The sequence below is a fragment of the Balaenoptera musculus genome, chromosome 1 (genome assembly GCF_009873245.2).
Source record: "Balaenoptera musculus isolate JJ_BM4_2016_0621 chromosome 1, mBalMus1.pri.v3, whole genome shotgun sequence".
Classification (NCBI taxonomy): Eukaryota; Metazoa; Chordata; class Mammalia; order Artiodactyla; family Balaenopteridae; genus Balaenoptera; species Balaenoptera musculus.
In genome coordinates, this window is record NC_045785.1 from 8913461 (window position 1) to 8936972 (window position 23512).

The 23512-nt window shown below is 54.7% G+C and overlaps 2 protein-coding genes and 1 non-coding gene across 10 annotated transcripts in view; 2 read left to right on the forward strand and 1 right to left on the reverse strand.

Moving 5' to 3' along the window:
• Window positions 1-9577, reverse strand: part of MAD2L2 (mitotic arrest deficient 2 like 2) — a 12695-nt gene extending 3118 nt beyond the window's left edge. Inside the window, exons 1-5 of one of the 7 annotated variants that reach the window (XM_036853439.1) lie at window positions 2560-2752; window positions 2320-2428; window positions 2145-2196; window positions 1932-2050; window positions 397-468 (exon numbers count right to left, since the gene is read on the reverse strand). In XM_036853439.1, the coding sequence (XP_036709334.1) occupies window positions 397-468; window positions 1932-2050; window positions 2145-2196; window positions 2320-2376 (300 nt within the window). In that variant the 5' untranslated portion in view covers window positions 2377-2428; window positions 2560-2752. Of the gene's footprint in view, window positions 1-396; window positions 469-1931; window positions 2051-2144; window positions 2197-2319; window positions 2429-2559; window positions 2763-9500 lie in introns of those variants that run through there. The other 6 variants (XM_036853417.1, XM_036853404.1, XM_036853421.1 and 3 more) reach the window with 6 other exon arrangements.
• Window positions 6383-6486, forward strand: LOC118887067. Its single transcript, XR_005017878.1, has one exon. It is a non-coding gene; the product is annotated as a U6 spliceosomal RNA (small nuclear RNA).
• DRAXIN (dorsal inhibitory axon guidance protein) overlaps window positions 9534-23512 on the forward strand; it is a 24201-nt gene continuing 10222 nt past the window's right edge. Inside the window, exons 1-2 of one of the 2 annotated variants that reach the window (XM_036853322.1) lie at window positions 9534-9603; window positions 22441-22901. In XM_036853322.1, the coding sequence (XP_036709217.1) occupies window positions 22451-22901 (451 nt within the window). In that variant the 5' untranslated portion in view covers window positions 9534-9603; window positions 22441-22450. Of the gene's footprint in view, window positions 9604-22440; window positions 22902-23512 lie in introns of those variants that run through there. The other variant, XM_036853331.1, reaches the window with a different exon arrangement.

Genomic DNA, 23512 nt, shown 5'->3' on the forward strand with positions numbered 1-23512 from the left:
GAGTGGTACCCGCGGAGAGGAGAGGATGCCTGGGCCCCTCGGGTACCAGGGTGTCACAGGGAGCAGAACGAGGTAGAATAAGGAAGCCCTGAGGGGCCAAGCTCAGACAGAACTTGGGGGCAGAGGGGGAGAAAAGAACAGGTGAGAAGGACCCAAAACCCTCTGGGCAGGCCCCAGTCAGCCAACTCCACTAACCAGGGCTCCCTGGCCCAGCACGCCCTGAACGTGCCCAGATGCCCTGGGGCCTGTCCCTGGGCAGGGGTGGTCTCCAGAGTGCAGGGAACAGGCTTCTGGATGTTAAGAGTCATGGGGACCCGGCATGGTCCCAGCATCACCCCATCCTGGAGCATGGAGGAGCACTGGGGGTGGGGTGGGCTAGGGGCCTGGTGCCCTCACCTTCTCCAGAAGCGGCTTGACGCAGTGCAACGTGTCCTGGATATACTGGTTCAGCTCCGGGTGACAGGACATCTGCACACAACCCCATGATGGCTGGTGAGGCTGCAGCACTGATGGGGGAGCCATCGGAGACCCCCTCCAGCAGCCCAAGGGCCTGTCTGCCTTCGGAGAGAGGCGCAGCAGTTCCCTAGGGCTCCCCACCCAAGAGACAGACTTCCCATCACGAGGCTAAGAACTGAATTATCCACAGAGGGAGAGAACTTAGAAGATCCTAAGAATTCAGTCTCAACATTAGCATTTAATGTAGCATTAGGAGTTCCTAATGCGGGGTCACTGAGCTCCTCCAGAGTCTGAGAAGTCTTTAAATTGTGAGTGTTTGAGCATACAGGCATTTTTCCAGAGACGGGATCCAGAAATTTAATCCATTTTCGAGCATTAAGAATCTGGAACGGACTTCCCTGGTGGCGCAGTGGTTAAGAATCCGCCTGCCAATGCAGGGGAGAGCCCTGATCTGGGAAGATCCCACATGCCGCGGAGCAACTAAGCCCGTGCGCCACAACTACTGAGCCTGCGCTCTAGAGCCCACAAGCCACAACTACTGAAGCCCGCGCGCCTTCAGAGCCGGTGCTCCATAACAAGGGAAGCCACCGCAATGAGAAGCCTGCGCACCGCAACGAAGAGCAGCCCCCGCTCGCCGCAACTAGAGAAAGCCCATGCGCAGCAGCGAAGACCCAATGCAGCCATAAATAAATAAATAAATAAATAAATAAATAAATAAATAAATAAATTTATTTAAAAAAATCTGGAACTAAGGAGTTGTGTGGCCTCAGGCTTAACTTCTCTGTGCTTTAGTTACTTCATCTGTGGAAGATCTCATTTTTAAAAAGTGAGGATTAAGTGAGATAAGTACCTAGTACATGGTGGGTGCTCAGTAAGTGCTGATTCTTTTTATCCTTTTCCTTGTATATCTTTTTGTTTGTTAGTTTTTTTGGGTTTTTTTCCCCCCTGTATATCTTTAAGCTTCCACCACCTTCCAGTATTCGGTCATTTATTCTAATATTTACTGAGTGCTTTCTAAGGGACAGGCACTTCTAGAGGCTGGGGATAGAGTAGCATATATTTACTGCTTTGTCTGCCTTTTAACCTAAAGCAACCCGTTACAATTAGGGTAAATGAGGGGAGAGGGAAGGTGCCTGAGGTTTATAGGAATCCCCTCCCCAAACCAACCATTCACCAGCTTCAGGAGACCTTTAAAATAGAAAGATGGGGGGCTGGGGGGCTCTAACCGGAGGACCTGGTCCCTAACTTCTAGCAAGGGGAACCCCCAGTTCAGAGGGGGCAGAAGGAAACGCCACTGCGGTGAGGGGTGGGAGGTTGTCGGGCTATCAGCAGCTGCCGGGAACTAGAAGGCAAGGCCAGGCCGCTGGGGACTGAGAGGGCTGAGCCTGAAGAAGGAAGAAAGTTAAAAATCTCCTCTCTACCCACTCTGTGATACGGGGGTGACCCAGTGCACCCAGTCTGGATGTGGGGCTCACCTGGACAGGCACGTTGTACTTCTTACGCTTCTGGAAGATGCCCACCGGGTAAACCTCACGCACGTAGAGGATCAGGTGCACCGCCACCTCCAGGAACTCGCAGAGCACGTCGGCCACCACTGCGAGGGGGCAGAACCCGGTGCGCTCGGGGAAGTCCGCCAGCGCAGGCCCTCCCTCGCCCCCCGCCAGGGTCCGCAGGTCCAGCCTCTCTACCTTGACCAAAGTTGAGGTCCTGTCGCGTGAGCGTGGTCATCCTTCCCGATACCTAGGGGGTGGGGCAGGAGCGGGAGCTAGTTCCTAAGGCCCCTACAGCCGCAGGGCCCTCCCACCTCCACTGCCCCTCCCCTCCGTCTGGGGGGAATCTTGGCAGGACCGCCCCTCCCTTCACACAGAACCGGAGCAGCTGGGAAGGACCCCCCACGCTGGCGTCAGAGCTCGGAGGCATCAGCTGCGCCGCGATCAGCCTCTGTGCACTGGCCGCCTCGCCCTGCAGTCTCCTGGGAGTAGAGAAGGCCAGAGTTGTGCCCGCATAAAGGGCACCGCCGCAGAGGGAACAGCTGGATGCGCAGGGCCGGTAGCGTGAAGCCGGAGATGCGGAAAGCGAAACTAGACTGGAATAAGACTTCACCTCCTGCCAGCCTGGATTCTTCCCCTGAGGGAATCCCGCCCTTCTCCTCTTCCCCGGTACCGGCTCCGGCCTCGATTCCGGACTCGGGGCCAGGCCCCCGCGAGGGAAACCACCGACCGATCACTCGCGCCTCGCGCTCAACCAGAGGCCCAGGCGCCGCTCCATGACGTCCGCGGCGCTCCGGCGGGTCCTAGCGCCGACTTCCAGCCACGCCCACCCCCCGCGCAGCCAACCACGGGTGCAGGAGGGAGAGACGGCCAGAGGGGCGGGGCTTGGGAGGGGCGGGGCCCTGCCTGGGCGCCGGTGTGATCCCAGGGCCGATACTGCACCACGCCTCTTCCTTTCAATTTTAGGTGGGCGCGAAAAAAGACAACTTTGGTCTCCACATCGGATCGCAACGTATTTCCCCCCCCCGGTGCATTTCTCTCGCTTTAGGAGGGGCGGGAAGAGGGAGCGTACGTGTTGCTGGTGAGAGCCAGCTGGAGGTCACAGCTGGGCACTATGGACAGCGACATCTACCGCTAGCTCCGCAGTCACCATCCCCGGAACCTCAGCTGCCCAACCGAAAGCGAATCCGCCGGCTCCGGGGCGGGGACAGGGGAGGGCCGGCGAGCACCGGGGACGTCCCCGTCCCCACCCCCACCCGGAGCCTAAATGCAGCCAGTCTTTACCTCCCAAGAAGGTAAAACTTCCCGGGCCGTGCATCATAACAATAGCTGACATTTATAGAGGTCCAGCCATGTGCCAGGGACTGGGCTAAGTGTGTTCGTGGATCAGCTCACTAAATCCTCAAAACAATTCCACGCGACAGTTGCCATGATTATCCCCGTTTTACATATGAGCCAAGTGACGTTCAGAGGGGTGAAGTAACCTGCCCGAGTTACCCAGCTATTGGGGGAGGCGGTGGGCATAGTTGTCTTCTGCCACTACACTTTGTAGCTCGGAAGTCCCCCAGAGGCATGGACTCTGGAAGGGCTGAGAGGACCCTGGGAAATAATAATATTAATATTAAAATAATTACTAACATGCATTGAGCACTTATTATGTTTCAAGCACTGATTTCTTTAATTCTCTCATTAACCCTAGGAGCTAAGCCTTCATTTTACAGTCCCACTTTATAGATGGTAAAACAGGCTCAGAGATGTTCCCTAATTTGCCAAAATCACACAGTTGGAATACAAACCCAGTTCTGACTTCTACTCTAACTCCAGGGCTTCACCTTATTTTCAGCCCCTTTATTTTACAGATGGAAAAACTAAGGTCAGAGAAGTGGCTGAGGAGCTATGGCAACAAATCAGGGCCAGAAATCCGGGGATCTTGTCTCTGACCTCCAGGGACACAAAAGCTTGTTAGGAGTCATGCCCATCTGCTGGTACACAGATATAGCTAGGAATGTTTACCGTTTACTGCTTAGTATTGGAGACCTGCACCCCCTTCACCCCAGATGCTTTCAAACCTGCATTTACACACTTCTAATGGGGTGGGGGCAGGGGAGAGAATAACTAACCTAGCCCATTAAGCCAAGAATGCCAGCAGAGCATTTCTCAAAAGCAGTCCTAGGAAATCTGCATCAGGATCCCCAGGGAGCCCATTAAACAGCTGGAACCTGGGCTTCCCGGACCTACCAGATCAGTTGGGGTGCACAGCAGGGCACTAGCCCTTTAACAAGCTCCCAGGGGCCCTGATGCCCAAGAAAGTGTGGGAATTGCAACCACAGTGGTTTGGGCTTTTCCAGGGAAAGTCTGCATTTCATAAAATTGCAATGCTTAACCCAATGGAATGGATGATTTATTTCAGAAATGGATGCACCTGGCAGCACATTGTGGGCACAGCAATCCTTTCCAAGACCTGGGGACCCTGCCCATGTCATATAGAAGAGGACCATTTCCATATGGAAAGAGCTGAGCAGCTCACTTGCTTGTAGACAGGTGTCCCCTGGCGCCCTGAGATTTAATCACTGAGGATGCTTTGGAAACTGGGGAGATTTGAGGGTCCCTCTTTGCCCGTCCCTGGAGCCCGCTCAAGCAGCATTTTCACTGGTAACAGAAAGTGGCAGTCTTAAGGGGGCAATTCCTTGTAAAGGGTCCCTTAGGACTGGGGTCTAGGGTGGAGAAACTCAGAGCCCAGCTACTCCTGTGGGGTGGCCTCCGAGGCACAGTGTGAGTGACCTGGGGGCTCATGCCAGGCATTCCTTCATGGGCCCTAAGCCCCAGACACCCCCACTCCCCGCCCTGAGACAACACAGTGCAAGCCACCCAGCGGTCTCCTGCCATACAGAGATAAAGAACTTCAGAGAAACCTTGGTGGACATACACCCCAAAACTCTCATTTTTCCAGTGAGAACACTGAGGTCCCAACAGCTTTGTTTGACATTGGGGTACCCACCCTGTCAACTGTAACCTGGATAAATACGCCTAAGTTTGGGGCTTTGGATTCGGAGCCAGCCATAAACAGAGGAAGGGGGGCTAGGAGACAGATGAGGAGGGATCAAACTGATCGACCTCAGCCCCCAAAAGGCCTCGATCTCATTTGTGAAATGAACAGGCTGGACAGATGTTCCCTAAACCTCTGATGGCCTCGGGTTCCATGGGGGCCAAGAAGCTGGGGATGGGGCAGGGGTAGGGGGCCGAATCAGCATGGGGCCATGGGGGAGCTCTGTGAAAAGTCATCTGTTACTTCCATCCATTCGGCATCTGGTTTTTCATATCTTAATCGCATCAGCATGATGGATGGTCACGAGACCCAGATTACATCATGGGGTTAATTTATTACATTTTTGAATACCCACTTGCTGGGAGACTGTTTTTCAAAGGTATTTGCATATTTTTCACCATAACGACAATGTGTAGGAGGGCATCTGGGAGGGAAGGATGGATGTTTAGGAGGAGAGACAGCTTATTTGCCAACTGAAGCAGGTTCCTGAGGGTCTGCAATGGGAACAGAGAGCAAATCACTCCCTAGAGACATTTAAATTGAAACTAAGAGAAGGTGAGATGCAAGAAAGTTTTGCAAAGACTGCATGGGTGAAGGAAGATTCCTGGGGTTCACTGAACAGCACACAATGAGTGAATGGGGTGTAATAACAAGCAATGAAGTGTCCAGACCCCTAAGATGCTTCCAGAGTCCCTCCCATTCTCACCATCCCGATCACAGGACATATTATCCATCCCATCCCTGCCTAAGGTTCCCAGGACACCAAACACAGGGAGGTGGGAGGAGCCACAGAGTCAGCACGTATAGCCTGGTGACAATCCCACTGATACCACGATATTCAGGAACCCAGCCAGCTGGGATGCCCCCTGAGCAGAGGCCCAGCCTCATTCATTCTCTTAGTCCAGCACCTCACCAGTGCCTGGCCAAATCCAGGTTCTGAATGAATGTGTGTCCAATGAGCGAATGAAAGAATGAAGGAATGAAATGATGGTGGGCAGTGTCTCATTGCCACTTGCCTGACATGAATCCTAATTTAGTCTGGATGAGGAGCAAAGACCTCTGATTTCAGTGCTTGGGCTCTAGGTGGTGGTGTGCAGAGAACAGCTGCTTTCACAAATGAAGCAAGAGCTGCGGAATGCTCACTACGTGCCCCTCACACCCACTGGACTGCTGCTTCTCTCCCCACCACTGCCCCTTAACCAGTTGTGAGGCCTTCCCTTTCCGATTCTCAGTTTCCTCATCTGTAAAATGGGATCATGGTAGCACCAATTCCATAGAGTTGAGTAAGAAGTGAGATAATGTTTGTGAAAATATAAAGTGCACAATGCCTGGCACATAAATGCCTAATTACTGGCTGTTATGACAATGATATTAAGATTGACACACACACTTGCTAGCTTCGGCAGCACATATACAAAAATTGGAATGATACAGAGATTAGTGTGGCCCCTGTGCAAGGATGACACGCAAATTTGTGAAGCGTTCCACGTTTTTCTAAAAAAAGAGTGGATATATGTGTATGTATAATTGATTCACCTTGCTGTACACCTGAAACTAACACAACATTGTAAATCAACTATACTCCAATAAAAATGCTAAAAAAAGATTGACACACACACTATCTAAGCCCCTAGAGCAAACACTCTGAACCAGCCATCATGCCTTTCAAAACCCCATCCAAAACATCCATAGCTGTGCCCCTCTTGCCATTTCCATTTCCCAAGGCAGCAGGCAGCCCCCAAGATGCCCTTAAGGTGGGCATGCATCCTCATGGCCCGAGATGCCTAAAGACAAGTGGCTGCGGCTGAAGATAGCTCCTCTCCCTGCTCATCTAGTCTTCTGGTGTGAGGCCTGACCTGCCCAGCTGCCCCAGATCCTGGGGTCCACTGCTGATCTCAGACCCAGGTCAGAGCCCTGACCTTAGGCCAGTAACACTAGGCAGCTTCCAATAGTTCAACCAGGGCAAAGCCCCCATGCCATTCCCTCCCTGAAGTTCTGCTGACTCCGCAGTGTCACTGACACCTTGTTGGTCAGGGGGACCTTACAGGTCATCTCTTCTTAAACTTTGAACTTTTATCCACAGAAATACACAGAGACACTAAATGTTTTCCACAATTTTAGGGGTTGCCGGGACCTCTGAAGTCATCCTCAACCACAGGGTAAGAACCCTTGATCCAACTCAACTGCCACTTTTTAAAAATAACTGCTTTATTGAGATATAATTCACAAACCATAAAGTTCATCCTTTTAAAGCATGCAATTCAGTGGTTTTTAATATAGTCACAAAGTTGTGCGTCAATCACCACTATCTAATTCCAGAACATTTCCATCACCCCAGAAAGAAAAACCCGCGCATACATTGGCAGCCACTTCCCCAATCTCGCCTTCTGCCACCCCTGACAACCAACCACTAGTCTACTTTCTGTCTCTATGGACTTGCCTATTCTGAACATTTCATGTAAATCATACAATATGTGGCCTTTTACGTCTGGTTTGTTTCACGTAGCATACTGTTTTCAAGGTTCACCAAAATTGCGGCATGTACTGGTACTTCATTCTTTTTGTGGCTAAATAATATTCTGCTGTATGAATATACCACATTTTGTTTATCCACTCATCAGGTGATGGATATTTGAGTTGTTTCCACTGTGGCCATTCAAACATGGGGAAACTGAGACCCAAAGTCACCATAACCTAGATGGGATAGGAGTCCAGACCTCTCCTAACATCCACCTTTTCCTGCAGCATCACTCTGGGAGGAACCAGAGAACAGAGAGTCCAAGCATGGCAAAAGATCGCCCCACTGGCGAATAGCCATCGCAACAGCATTTGAACCAGAGGATCCAATAACCTGCTTCTGGTTCAGTAAATGCTGGGCCACAGCTTCATCCTTGACAGAGAATCATACCCACCGTCCCCCTCCCAGGCCCAAGCCACCGTCACCTCTTCTCTGCCACTGTTCCTAGCTGGTCTCCCTGCTTTCGTCCTTGCCAAATGCAGTCTATTCTCAACTTTGGGAATCAGAGTGAATTTGTTAAAACCTAAAAGTCAGATCATGTCTCTGCTCTGCTCGCAACCCAATCCATCCTGGTGCCTGCCCATCAGGCTGATAATATTACGATAACAATAGCAGATAATTTTTCTAGAGCATATCCTGTGGGGTCAGGACCTTAGGAACATTATCTCCTTACACAGGCCACTGCACTTAATCCTTGAACCCTGAGAGTTACGGATAACGGTGAGCTCAGAGAGGTCAGGCCCCTTGCCCAAGCATATGGGGAATGAATGACAGCAGAAGAGGAGCCCAGGCATCTAACCTGACTACAGAGCGGAGCTCTTAAAACTCTGAGGCATAATTTGCCACACTGGAGAAAGAAGAAAACAGTCGAAATGGAAGCCGCTGGGCCAGCTCTGGGCTCCAGGCAAGACTGCTGCTTCCCGCGAACGCGAGCCCGCCCCACCGCTCTTTGATCTTTGCAGCGCCTGCGGCCCCCCTGACCCCGCGGTGAGTTATGGGGGCCGCGGGACTCATAACACAGCATTCCGGGACTCCCAGGGTCGGCAGGACGCGGCACCCTGCTCGGTGATGGATGAGCCACCCCTAGCGCTGGCTTTGTCCTGCCTGGGCCGGGTTGGGGAGCATCAGACCTACTTTGGACGGGGCGTGGCGAAAGGCGGACCGCGTGTGTGTGTGTGTGTGTGTGTGTGTGTGTGTGTGTGTGTGTGTGTGTGTGTGTGTGTGTGAGTGGGGAGGGGACACTAGCGCAGCCGTCAGTGCTCCCGAGTCTCACCTGGTAGCGCTTTGAAGACCCCCCTGGACCCCCAAGTCGAAGAGCGACCCCTCCCAGAACCTCGCCCCCCACTCTGCGCACTTTCGGAGGCTACTGAGGCCCCGCGGTGGCCCGTTCCTCCTCCCTCGCACAGGGCATTTCTTCCGTCCCATTTGACAGCCTAGGCGGAATAATCCTTTTGGGGAACCGCCGGCCTCTGCGCTGCCAGACGCGGCCTCAGCTGAGCGCTCAGCTCCGATCCATTGTTGGGGTCCGCCAGGGACCTCCTGCCGCGGCCCTTTGTCGCCCGCTCCCTGCCGGGCCGCTCCAGATGCGCCACCGCTGCCCGCGCCCCGCCCGTCCCACGCGCCCCGGGCCGCGCCGAGGCGGCTCTTCCGCACCGGGAGGAGTGGGCCCGCCTCTCCCGGTGCCTGCACGGCCGTCCGGCTGCGCCCGCCTTTGTCTACCTTCTTTGTCTGCCCCGCGCCTTCGCGGCGGCGGCGGCTAGGCCTCTGGGGAGGGGGCCCGGAACGCCGAGCGCAGCTGGCGAGGGCGCGCCGGCTGGGAGCGCGCGGGGCCCGGCCCGGGCCGCCCCTCGGCTGGGGGCAGTGGAGCCCGCTCGCCGCCGCCCCTCCCCCGTCCCCTCCGCGTGCTCCCGCCCCCTCCCCCCACGCCCGCCCCCTCCCCCTTCCCTCCAGCCCAGCTCAGCCTGGGCACATCCTCCTGCCGCCCGCGCACCTCTCCGCGCGGTCCCGGCTTCGCGGCTCGGCCTTCCGCCGCGCTCGGCTCCCGCAGACGCTCGGCCCCGCGCCCCTCGGCCCCTGCCCCGCCGGTTGGACAGGTAAGGCTTGGCCTTGGCCCGCCCCTGGCTCCACCCCCCCGCCTCACCTGGCTGCGCGCCGGGACAAAGGTGGGCTACCTGGAGCGCTCAGGGGCGGGGCGCGCCGCGGACTGAGGCTGGAGGTGAGGATGCTGCTTTCGTCCCTGCCCTCCCGGCCCTCGGACCCGTCGGTCAGTGGGTCCGCCGCCTCCGCTCCTCGCCGCGTCTCCCCTCGGCTCCTGGCTCTGCTCCTGGGCCCCTCATCCGCCCGCCTTCCGCCGGACACTCACTTTTCCACGTTCTGACACTGCCTAGCGTGCGCCCTTGCCGCCCTCTTCCGGACGCGGCTCTCGCCCACTCTCCTCCTCGGCACTAGCCTTCTCCCTCTGGGACCCGGTCTCTCTTTGTCTCTCTGTCTCTGAGTCTCCGGGTGGTCTCTCAGGCTGGGGACCCCAGTCTGACATCGTTTGAAGAAGCTTGGAAGATTCCCTAAGCTCCGGACAGAGCTGGCAGGAGTGCCCTCTGCTTCTTTCGAGGCTGCCTACGGGGCTGGGGTGTGTTGCAGGTAGAGGGAGGTTCTGGCTGCGCCGCCCCCCCCCACCCGCCAGCACTGCCCAGTTCCTCGCGCTAGCAACCCCGACAGCGCTGGCCTCGCTCTTCTGGCCCCGGCTCGGGCTCCCTCCCTCTCCACTGCTGGCTTTTCTCCAGCCGCGCGCCGGGGTCTCAGGCGCCTTCGGGAGCCCGGAGCCAAGGTTTGAGTCGTGAGACCTCTTGGGTTTCCCGCCAAGTCTTGCCTTACTCCACCGGGTGCTCCCTCTGCCCTCGCCTCTGTCTGGTCTCTCTTGCGTGGAGCACTCTTCCATGCTGCCCACCTCCCAGCCTGGTGGCATGCAGGAAGTGTCCCAGTGCTGGTTCAGTACCATCCCTCTGGGGTCAGGCAGAAGGAGGCTGAGGGAGTGATCTTGGACAAAGGGACGCACTTCTGTGAGCCTCAGGGTCCCCTTCATAAAACGGGGATAATAGCACCTACCGATGGGGATATATGTGAAAGCAGGGAAAAAACATATTGGATGCCAGCGAGGCACACACTCGGTGGCCACGGGGGATTCTACAGTCCCAGTCCCCGGGTGGGGTGGGGATAGGGGGTCCACAGGAAGGGGGAAATGGATCAAAAATTCAGGCTTAGAGACACTGCAGAGAAACCTGACTGTGGCCCCTCCCGTATCATGGTCACCTCCCCCTACACACTGTTGCAGGCACTCTTCTCTCTTTCTCTCCCTCCTCCTCTCTGCTTGTCCTAAAATCAGAGCTTAAACATCAGAAAGAAAAGGGTGTCTGCTTTCAAAATGAGATCAATGTGGCTGTGTCGATGTTGCCAACAGCTGGTCATTGATCAGGAGACATCCATGTGACTCATTCCCAATTCGGAATCTCTGTCTTGCACCCATTTCTTTTCTAATGGCTCTCGCTCACGAGCCATTTCCTTTCCTCTGGGGGGGATTGTCTTTTGGACCCTGCACCTGTTGTGTAATCACCCAAACCCTCTGACCATCGTCTATGTCATCGTGACAGGTGACACACCACCCCAGGAGTCCGGCAGTGATGTGGGCTTAGGGCCATAATGAGGGCAACTTCGGAAGAGGGACATCTTCTCCCGGCTGGAAAGTTCTGGGTTCCCCTAGCTGAGCTTTTTTTTCAGCCACAGCCAGAGCTAGCAACTAGTGCCTTTCTCTTTAGAGAGGCAAGAATGGGACTGGAAACACCCACCCACACACACACACACACACACACACACACACACACACACACACACACACACACACACACACCATCCGGACTCCTGCTCACAATCCTTCCTGCCACTTTCTCTGCCTCCCTTCCCACCGTTCAATTCACCCCGCTCCGCATCCCTAAATCTCTTAATAGCTAGCTCCCTGTTTCCACTAAATTAACTATTCTGCCTGCCTCCCATCACACCCCCGTCGGCATCTTGGGTTTCAGCCATGACGGAGGGCCGATCATCTCCACACCCTGACTGCCTCCGAGCTCTTGCTAGGGCTCTTCCCTCTATCTAAAATGTCTCCCCTTGCAGGCCAAGGTCAGATGGCCCCTCCTGTGGGGAGCCCTCCTGCTCTCCCTTGCCCCCCTGTCTCTCCCGCGATCTGCACTTCCCTGGGCGGGGCTGGGTCTTGTTCCACTTGGGGCCCCAGTGCCTGAGACACAGCAGGTGCTCTGTCCATATTTGTTCTAATATATGGAATCCTTGGCCAAGGAGGTAGGAATGAACTGAAAATTGCAAGCCACAGGTTATTCGTGGGTTCCACTGGGTCCTGCTGGCCAGGCCAGGGGCAGAGTTGGCCCTAGGGCAGACTGGTGAGGTTGTGGAGCGGGAGCAAGCCTCCTGGACAGTCCCTGTGGTACTGGGGGCTCTGCAGGCCTCCAGAAGATGAGGATGATTTCTGTGCCTGATGTGAACAGAGGAAATCGGCTAGACAGGGAAGCGACTGCCCAAGTTCAGCAGACTAGCTTAGCAGCTCTGTGACCTGGACCTTCACTTGCCTCAGCCAGAAATGTGGCAGAGCAGGGGTTTTGCATCCTGGCCTCCCTGACTCTACAGCCTGGGAAGAACAGGAGCTGGGCATGTTCCTGAGGTGGGGAGGAGACATACTAACATCCCTCCACTGGCCCATTCAGGTGCCATCCGCCTCTCTTGCTGGTCCAGGCCCTCTGCTTGTCCTACCCCAGCCCTTCCTCTCAGTGGGCCACCATAGCCAATGGGACACAGGCTTTCCCAGGAAGGACCCTGCCATTAGAGGCCCTGCCACCACCCTCACACCGGTTCCCAGCTTTGGCAGCCTCGCACACCACAACACCATGGCCTGGCACTGACCATCTGGGACACAACCCTGAGTGAGTGTAGGGATACCAGTGCTAGAATCCAGAGCAGCTGGGATAAAGTAATTGCAGACCTCACGTTTTTAGGGGCCCCCTCTGTGCCAGGCGCTGGGTTAAGGCCCCCACCGTGTGTCATCCCTGAAAGTCACAGCATCAGCACTAGTATTAGTTACTGAGTTAGCATGAGGCATGGTCAAAGAGTCTGCCTTTGGAGTCAGGTGGCCACAGGTTCAAATCCCAGCCCTACCACTCTCTCTACTGTGTAACCTTGAGCAAATCCTTCAAATCTTTGTCCCAGTGTTGAACCATCGTTACTATTGTTATTACCTGAAAAGTATTGTCCACTTCAATGGGCTGAATTATAAACTAGATAATACTTATAAAGCTCTAAGCCTAGAGTAGTTGATGCCCTATAAATGACACCCAAACAAACATTCATTTTTCAGATGTGGGATTGAAGCCCAGAGAGGTTAATTGACTTGTCCAGGGTCACACAGCTATTAAATGCTGGAGCCAGGATTCACACCCAAGCTTGTCTGACTCCAGGTGTCTTTCTACTCCACACTGACCTCTGCCAGAACTGACAGTGGGCATTTTGTCACTTGATGATTAAGTGATGGGTGCAACCAAATTGTCTGGGAACCAAGATAATGAAATTTGGGGAATAGGGGGCCAGGAGGATGGCTTAGGAGAGGAGGAGGGGTGGCGAGTACCTGTAATGTAGCAGGAGGTAGGACTCCACTCCCTCCCCCCAAAACAACACCCCTACATCAGTTTTTTCGAGGTGTGAGGCCTTAGGAGGGTGGGAATTCCCAAGGCTGCTGTTGCAAATAATAAAAGCAGATGGTGCTGCCCCTGCGGGAAAGCCAAACCTCATTTGCCAAGACAATGGTCCCCTCCAGGCTGGCCTGGGCCTGTGCTGACCTGTCCCACCGAAGCCATCGATCACCCCACCGAGGACTGAGGACGTGGCCGCCTGTGCCTGCCCCCCTGCACACGCAGGCACAGATGCACAAACACTTCCAGGAACCCACCCCCAAGCCCCACTCCCACTCTTTCCCCTCCTCATAATAACAACAGCTACTGTTTGTTGCACCCTTACTGGGTACCACTCACTCTGTATACCTTTGCCTCCCCTCATTCTCGCAACCTCCAGCATTTTACAGGAGAGGAAACCGAGGCTCAGAGAGGTCAAATGGGTTGCCCAAGGTCACACAGCTCTTTCCGCTCTGGTCAGGGGGGCTCTCCCATGGCTCAGCTTAATGGGTTTGGGCTGACATTTTTGTGTTTGAATCAGTAATAATTACATCTGTGCCTCAATCTTTCATTAGGTCTGTGGCCTCCCTGCCAGGTCAGAGTGGGGACACCCGGAGGGCAAGGACTGTGTCTTTGCCCACAGAATAGAAGCTCCCTCCAGCAAAGTGTATGTTTTCCCCATGTTCTGGGAACTTCCAAGGCCAGAGCTATGTCTCCCCTATGAGATTGGGAAATCCCTAAGGGCAGCAACAGGATCTCCCCTGTTACACTGGAGGCTTCCTGGGGCAGGGGCTGCTTTTCTTGCTCAGACTGAGAGCTCCCTGAGGACAGGAGCCGTGTCTCATCAGTCTAAGAGTCCGCCAAGGCAAGACCTAGATCTTCCCTGTTACAGTGGGAGCTCCCCAGGGCCAGGGCTATTGTCCCCAATCAGACTGGCAATCTCCAGAAGCAGGGACAAGGTCTTCAGACTAGAGCAGTTTCCCTTGCATGGCATCCAGGTCCTGCACCCAGAGGAGCTCAGCAAGTGGTGACTATCTGGTTCACTGTCCCTGGCAGTCTCCACCCTGGTGCTCCACGGGTCAAGAGGCAGAGTTCTCTGTGTGAGGCCAGGTTGGCACAAAGGCATGTGGAGGGGTAGGTGGGACTCTGGCTGTTCTGAGGCCTAGGGGGGCTGAGAGGCCCCTTCCTATTGGACAGGAGGCACTTTGGGGGCCATAGAGCCTCAGGGGGGCAGGGGAGATGGGTAGGGACTAGCTCAGGACTGTCAAGGCCAATCCACCAATGAGTACCCCCCAGGGCAGATGTTTCAACTCTTATCTCCCCTCCCCCCTTCCAGGGAGCTCATCTTTGCTGCCTTCCATCCCACCTACACTGCCTGAGTTCCTTCCATACCTGGAAACCTCCCCTTCCCCAATCACACAGAAGTCCTCATTTCCTAAATAGTCAAAATCTCATGACAGGCTAATAATCCCATTTCACAGACAGGGAAATCATGACTCATGATGAGGTGTGATGGTGGGAGGATCGTGGGAGGGGCTAGGGAGACAGAATCTAGTCCCAGATTGACTTGGGAAGAGCACAGCCCAAGAATTTAGGATCCCCCTCCCCTCCCCCACCTCACTGAGGACATAACTATTTTTGTTTTGTTTTTTTTTAAACATCTTTATTGGAATATAATTGCTTTACAATGGTGTGTTAGTTTCTGCTGTATAACAAAGTGAATCAGCTATACATGTACATACATCCCCATATCTCCTCCCTCTTGCGTCTCCCTCCCGCCCTCCCTATCCCACCCCTCTAGGTGGTCACAAAGCACCGAGCTGATCTCCCTGTGCTATGCGGCTGCTTCCCACTAGCTAGCTATTTTATGTTTGGTAGTGTATATATGTCCATGCCACTCTCTCACTTTGTCCCAGCTTACCCTTCCCCCTCCCCGTGTCCTCAAGCCCATTCTCTATGTCTGTGTCTTTATTCCTGTCCTGCCCCTAGGTTCTTCAGAACCTTTTTTTTTTTTTTTAGATTCCATATATATGTGTTAGCATACGGTATTTGTTTTTCTCTTTCTGACTTACTTCACTCTGTATGACAGTCTCTAGGTCCATCCACCTCACTACAAATAACTCAATTTCGTTTCTTTTTATGGCTGAGTAATATTCCATTGTATATATGTGCCACATCTTCTTTATCCATTCATCTGTCGATGGACACTTAGGCTGCTTCCATGTCCTGGCTATTGTAAACAGAGCTGCAATGAACATTGTGGTACATGACTCTTTTTGAAATATGGGACATGACTATTTTGATTGAACGATTACAACTACTCATTTTCCAGCCCTGGGGGAATCCACTCCCCCTAAAGAAGACAGTAACCTGCTGTCTTAGATGCTCTAAGACCCCAAATGGAGTTCCAGGTTTGTGGAGCTGACTACCAGGTGGCCCCACTGTTCTAAGAGCAGAAGGGGGTACCTGGGGATGGCCACCTCCATTGTCCGATTCCAGCCATTCCAGGAAGTGTCCAGTCAAGTCATGAGGAGGTGCCAGAGGGAAGAGTCAGGCAGATAATTCCAAGTTAGAGCATTCCTAAAATCTTCACGGCAGTATGGAAGCAAAATCAGAGATAATTCCTGCATCTCACAAAATCTGTCCTAAGCACTACGGACTTGGGGTTCTGGGCATACAAACACTGCCCCCAGGGCTCCCAGGGATGAGAGTGGAGTGAGAGTTCTTTACATATTAAGGAGTTAATCTCTTGTCTGCTGTATGTGTTGCAGAAATGTCCACTGAAGAGTTTTAAGCAGGAAAGCTAGTGTCAGATTTGTTCTTCTGACCACAAAGTGGAGGGTGTTTGGGTGATAAGCTGGGGCCTGGGCAGACAGCAGCACCGAAGGCTGTTTGTGTTACTGGAAACATGGCAGGGAATGTGGCAAGAGTTCTGTGATAAGGGGGCACCCACACAGAGCCCAGTCTGGCCTGAGGCAGCTACTGTGAAGGACAGAATTCAGCCCTTAGTGTCAGGGTCCCCAGAGATGCCCAGCAGGCCACAAAACTGCAGACCCACTTCCCCCTTAAGCCGGGAGAGCTCATCACCTGTGGCTAAGAATACTGGCTCCCAGATTGCCCCAGAGGAAGGCTGGGTTCTCTTAAGGGAGCAAGATCCCCTTGGAGAAGTTTCTTGGCCTCTCAGGGGTAGAGGTCCCTTCTGGTCCAGGTTTAGCAGAAGGCAGCTACCTTCCAGTTTCTTATGAGCTAAAGAGGGTTAGGATGTTTCCATGTGGAGGGTCCTTTCAAGACCTGAGCTGTGGCCAGGGGAGTGGCAGGAATCAGGGCCCCTTCCTGTTCAGATCCCTCACCCCCAGCACTGTGCACCCCTTTCTGAAGAGTCCTTGAAAGATAGAAGTGTCCCAGTCATCCCAGAGACCCCTGTACTGGTCTCAGGATGCCCATCCCAGCGGCTCGGTGGGTTAGGGTTTCATCTGTGTGCTGGGGGTCAGTCACGGTTAGAGAGGTGACCAGAGCAAAGCAGAGCTCCTCCAAAAGCGAATGAGAGGGAGGGCTGGCCCAGGAATGGGCTTGTTATCGTCACACATGGTTGTGTTTTGTCTTTTTTTTTTTTTTGGCCAAGCTGCTTGCGGAATGTTAGTTCCCCGACAAGGGATTGAACCTGCGCCCTCGGCAGTGAAGGCGCAGAGTCCTAACCGTCAGGGAATTCCCACGTTTTGTCTTTGAACATTCACAAATATTCACAAATATGTCCTCTGAATTCATGCCACTTCACCATACCTGTCCCTGGTCCCTGGGGGCTCACTCCAGAACCTGGAGGATATGATGTGCCATCCCTCCCCACAGGGGGCTGTCAGTTGGATAGACAGACAGATGGAGGAGTCTTGTCACTGTGGATCACTAATTCCTAGGCTCCCTTGGCAGACCGAGCCCTCGAGACCATCTAATCTAACCCAGCGATCCAGTGGTCTTCTTCCCCTACGTGCCCCCCCCCTTTATTTTTTGCACAGTACAAATCATTTCCCATGAAATCTTATCCATAATCCCAACATATAAAATCAATAAAGGCAGCATTTTATGAGCGATGTAGCACCTCACCAACACCACCAATAATCTCTTCCCCAAACCAAAATTTTCTCCATTTCGTGCAGATACAATTTCAAGCCCTACATGCCGTCAGACTCTCTTCAGCCTCTCCTCCATGGAGATGCTGTGTGACCACTGTTATGCCCCCACTGTACAATATTGCCTATTTTACAGTAAATCAAGGAGAAAAAAGAAGCTGTCTTCAATGGTATAAAAGCAGGCTATGGATGTCAGTTGCATTTGTCGATATGAGACCGAGCCTCTAACAGGCTTTGGTCGTTGGTGTCCAGAAAATCCTGGAGCATGTCAATAAGTAGCTGCAAATGGCAACAGTTCTTTTAAACTGCTCACCTTGCATCCCTGGAACACTCTTCAGTGACCCGGGAGAAGGCCAAGTTATTGTGGGGTTATGCCCGAGCTAAAAGTGTGTAGAGGACGCATTTGAGAGTGTCTGTTGTTTTTACCTACAGTTTTCAAAATAGTTTAACAAATATTTTTTAAAAGTGAGGTTAGAATCACATGCTTAGAGAACCCCTGAAGCATCTCTACCAAATATGGTGGCTCAAATGTGTCAATTTCACACGCGAGAAGGAGGCGCAGCGTCAGGGAGGGGGGTTGACGGCCAAGTTCTCCTGGTGGGTGGTTGTCTGGCTCACAGCCTGGACTGAGCGTCATAATCCCTAGGCTCCATCAGAGCATCACGGATATTCCTGGCCCGGGATTCCCATCGGACCCCCTTCAGCCAGCCCTGCTCCCGCCTCCCACCCCCCCCTACCCGCCCCCTTCTCCCGTCCAACCCATCAGGCATCGGCTGAGCTGATCAGTAAAGGAGGAATTCAGGCCTCACTGTTGTCTGCCAGGCAGGTGGGCAGGAGCTCCCCTAGTCGCCCGGCCCCCAAATGCAAGGCTGTTATGGGGATGGGGGAGGGGGCTCAGGAATCAAAGCGAGCTCCGGGCTCCATCAACTGCCTTCATTTGCATGTAACACTGCCTCCCTGCAGGCTTCTGGATGGAGACCACGCTGGCAGTTCAACTCTGCACAGTATGGGGACAGGATAAGGGCACGAGACAAGCCCCTTTCCCCTCCTTTGTCAGTTTCCTCTTCCCAGCTGCCTGGTACCCCCCTCCGGGGCCCTGGCTGCACTCACAGGAATGGCAAGAGATTACACGGGGGAGGCAGGAGACTCCCTACAAAGCTCAGTGGACGGGCAACGGGGTGCAGAGAGAACCCAGGCCTTGAGGTGGGGCTTTGTCACTCACCAGTGGTGTCACCTTGTGTTTGTGGCTTACCCTCCCAGAGCCTGGGTTTCCTCATTTTAAAAATAATGGAGAACAACCTGCCCTGTGCAGGGCAATTGAGAGGATGCAATAAGAAACGGGTGAAGTAAGCTTGTAAGAGCCTGGGCTTTCCAGCCGCTCAGGGAGTGGCAGCTCCTAGGATGACGATTGCTCATGTTCAGTTTCGTTTTTAAGGAGTCGCTAGTATATCTCTGTTGTGAGACGGCTGTCTCTGGGTTGTGGATGGTTCTCAAGTCCCTCGACTGCCCTTGTCCCGGGCGACTGAAAGCTGTTGAGCGTCCCCAGTCCTGGGGGAAAGCGACCCAGGCCCAAAGGAGCAGGCTTTATGCGCAAAGCTTCGGCAGAACCATCCCGGGCTGACGGGGGTGGGGGACGTGGGGCACCTGCTGCCCCTTTTCTCCCGGCTGCTTGGTGCCCTGGGAGGCAGCCTCCAGCTGGCTTCCAGACCGGCAGAGTGGATTGGAGCCCGCACCGCTGTGGATCCTTGGTGCTGCTTCTCTAGCAGCCCGCGTTCCCTGAGTGGCTCTTTGCCAGGCTGGCATCTTGGCTGCTGGAATGTGCCAAGATTCAAGTACAAATGCTGTGGGCTTGGGGACAGGGCTCCATGCAGTCTTCAGGGCAAAGAGGTGCCAGGATCCCCAACGCTCACTCAGCTCTCTCCTTCTCTCTCTCTCTCTGTCGCACACACACACAAACACACGCACCCTCCCTGGGAATTTTTTACGATCTTCTGCTCAGGTGTCAGTTTGATTCCATTCCGATCCGTAGTTATCAGTGCCTATTATTTGCAGGGTCTTGTAAATCTGACAGGAACAGAGGGGAAAGGGATCTTCCCCAGATCTTCTCAGGGACTTTATTTTATTTATTTATTTTAATATTTATTTATTTATCTGGCTGCGCCGGGTCTTAGTTGCGGCGTGCGGGATCTTTAGTTGCGGCATTCGGGATCTTTTAGTTGTGGCACGTGAGATCTAGTTCCCCGACCAGGGATCGAACCCGGGCCCCCTGCATTGGGAGTGTGGAGTCTTAACCTCTGGACCACCAGGGAAGTCCCTAGTCGGGGACTTTAAACAAGGCTGATTGCCCCAGCAGGAAATGAGCCGGGCAGAGCTGGGTGGGAGCCCCGAGGGGGGAGTTTTCTGCCAGAAGGGACATTTGGGACGAGTCCCAGAGGATGGGCAGGATTTCCACAGAGAGAGAGATGGGGGTGAAGAGGAGAGGCTGCTCCGGGCAGAGGGAACAGCCTCAGCGAGAAGAGAGACACAGGAAAGCTGGGAGGTGCTCGAGGCCCAGGGCATAGTCTCTATCGGCTATGACGGGGAGGAAATAGAAGTCAGGGCTGCAAAGTTAGGTTGGGGCCACATTATACAAGATCTTGAGTGCCAAAGTGAGGAATGTGTGGTTCAATGGGAAAGGGATAGGGAGCCATGGACAGTTTGGGGCAGGAGGGGGGCAGGATCAGAGGAGTTTGGCAGCAGTATGGGCTGGGTCCGGGGGCTGGATGGTGCTGATATTCACCCAGGAGAGGGATGGCCTCTCAGGTGCTTCAGCCTGCACGCTGAAATCCCCCCTCCCTGCCCCAGGCTGGCCACGTACATGATTCGTGGGGTGCAAAGGGTGGGAGGGAACCAAGATGGCACTGAAGTTGGGGTTCCTGGGTATGATGAACAGACCCATGGGCACCGGCAAGGGCTTGGTAAGAGGACTTCATTGGGAGAGATGGCAAGTATGGGTGGGATCGTGATGCACCGGGGTGTAGGGTTGGGATAGGGCTGGGCTTCAGCTCCTGGCTCTGCAGGGGAGGATCTGTCCTCTGGGACTAGGGCCCAGGCTGGTCACCGAGCTCAGAGGCTGGCTCCGGGTCACTGATCGGCCTCATGTGTGTCCACAGGGACAGCACGCTGCCCATACACGCCGTGGGGCTGCCCCACCCCCACCCCTCTGCCAAGCCTCATCTGGTCCCTTGCCTGCACTTTTGGGGTGTCCCGCCTTGCTCCTCGCTACTCTCAAGGTGGAGGGATTCTGTTCACCGGGCCAGTGTCCCAAAGGCTCCCTGTTGATGGTGCCCTGTGGGTTTCTCCCAGGTTGTCGATGTGATGTCCCCGCAGACAGAAGGGCGGGGCTGGGTCAGGTCAGCATCCAACACAGACTCAGCCTTTCTCAGCCACAGGGAGAGGAGGGTGGAGTCTGGTAAATGCAGCCTGGCATCTGCCTGAGGCCTGGAAATAGGGTTGGAGGGGTCCCCGGGAGCAGAACAATGCTTGACTGACAGGCCTCTCAAAGGGCCCCTCCTTCTCCCACCTGGCTGCCTCAGGAGTGCAGGCCTGGCCTGAGCACCGGCCTCGCGGGCCCTCATTATGGGAAGGCTGGGCCTGAGGCCGGTGGGGCAGAGCCCAGGGCAGTAGAGGCCCGCACCTCCCAGGGGACCACTACACGCCAGCTGGGGGATGAAGGAACAGCAGGATATCTCTTCCCAGAGTGGGTCAGTCTGTCCTCCCCATCCACTTCAAGGGCCCCTCACTCCGCGTTGGCTAACGGTGAACCTGGGGTGGGATGGCCAGTGCAGGGGCTGCAGGAACTGAGGGGGCTGGAGGGAGAGACGCCAGCAGTCATCCCCAGGCCACCAGCCTTTCCTCAGCCCTGGGCAATTACAAGGCCACAAATCACAAGGAAACGGTTGTATAAGCACCTCTGTGAACCTAATGGAATATGCAGGGGGCCCAGGGAGGCCATAAAAATTCAATCAGCCTGGCTAACCTGGTGCCCAGCTCAGCTGGATGCAGTGAGGTTGGTGTAGGGGGGAGGGCTATGGGGGAGGGGCCCCAGGGGGTGGGATACTCCCATCATCCCCCAGCCACGAGTCTCCTGAGCCTTAGCTCCAAGTCCTTCTGGAGCATCCGGGGGTTCCGACTCTCCCTCTGGCACAGAGCGGGGAGCAGTGAGGTCCCCTGAGGAGACCCCACTTCTGGTGCAGAAGGATGGGCTGTCCCCAGTGTAGGTCAGAGGTAGCTCACCCCACCCTGCAGGGTCAGAGTCCAGCCTCCAAAGCTCCCCAGCCCCAGCAGGGACAGTGCCTGCCATGTCAGAACCTGCCTGGAACTTGGAGGAAAAGAAAAGGCGAGGCCTGGGCTGTCCTGGGACAGCACGTGGGAGCTCAGAGCACAGGCATAGCAGTTGCATAAATGCCACATACTCCACGTGACAGCCTCTCTGAGCCTTTATTTCCACTTCAGAAAATAATAGGCGCTACTTCAGAGAGTCGGTGAAAGGACCAAGTGATAGAAATTCCCACCAAGCGCTGAGCACGATTCTTACTTACAGCACGTGCTCAAATGCTATTATTCCATTTGTTTGAATTTAGGCTTTGAGTCAAGTCTCTGGGACTATCGGCCTATTTCTGAGCTTGGAGGGACTCAGCTCATTCCAGAGAACGTAGCCAAAGGCAGAGGTTTGTACAGAAAGAGGAATCTAGACTAATCTGGAACCTGGGCGCTTCTTAAACTATTGAAACCAGGGATTCTCAGCTTCAGCACTGGGGTCTTTGTGGGCCGGTGATTCCCTGTCATGGGGGGTCCTGTGCATTGTAGGGTGTTTAGCGGCATCCCTGGCCTCCACCCAGTAAAGTCAGTGGTGCTGCCTAATTTTGACCACCAAAAATGTCTCCAGATGTTGCCAAACGCCTCCTGGAGGGGTGAGGGGGCAAAGTCCCCCTCCATCCCTGTTGAGAAACACTACGCTATAATAGTGTGAGTGAGGGGACTGGGGAGAGGGGACGTGGAGGGGGAGGAGGGCTGCCCCCTTAGAGTCCTACTTTTCTTGCAGGGAAAAGCCCATGGCTGGGCCCACCACCCACATTGCCCCCATGCTGTTCCTCGCCCTCCTCCTGCTCCTGGAGCTGAGCCTGGCAGTCTCCCTGGGACCCGGAAGCTCTGCTCGGAACCTCCCGGAGAATCACATCGACCTCCCGGGCCCAGCACTGTGGACGCCCCAGACCAGCCACCACCGCCGGCAGGGCCTGGGCAAGAAGGAGCGTGGCCCAGGCACACCTGGCCGGACCCAGGATGGGGCTGTGGTTGCCACCACCAGGCAGGCCTCCAGGCTGCCGGGGGCAGGGGAGCTGCTGCCTGGGCAGAGTCCTACAGGCCTGCTGCAGGACAAGGATCTGCTCCTGGGGCTGACACTGCCCTACCCCGAGAAGCAGAGCCAGTCTCCAGGGTCAGAGAGGGTGAAGAAACGAGGCAGGGAGCACAAGAGACGTAAGGAGAGGTTGAAGCTGCACAGAGGTAGCTGGAGGTCTGCGAGGGGGTGGGGCCCTGCAACGAAAGGGGGAGGGGGAGTGGAGGAGAGGGATCAGATCCAAATGGCCAAGCGGACTTCAGGGACAGGACAGGGAGGCGGGGGAGGGGGGGAAAAGGGGGGCGGAGGTGTCAATGGTGTGAGGTCCCTGGGAGGACATCCAGAGGCCCCAAAGGGGGCAGGTAGTGGACACCCCAGAGGAAGGGAGGGGTCTCACTGAAGTCAGAGGGATCTGGTAAGAAATGGACACTGGGAAAGGCCTGGGCGTGGAGCATGGGAGGAAGAGAAGGACATGTGGCCATAGGAGCTCAGTCTTATCAATAGATCATCCTCCTAAATCAGGAAGTTCTACCTCGTATCTGACCTAAATCCATCCTACTGTAAGTCCTGAGTAGAGATGGGACAGTTCGGTGCCCTCCAAGCACATCACTTCATCAACTCAGAGGCACAGAGCAGAGGCCGAGAGCTTAGACTCTGAAGCCAGATCTGCCCCAGGTCTGATTCTGGCTCCACTACTTACTGGCAAGTCATCTTTCTGTGCCTCAGTTTCTGCAAAGTGAGTGTAATGGCCCCTTCTGCCCTCGGGGTAGATTCAGAG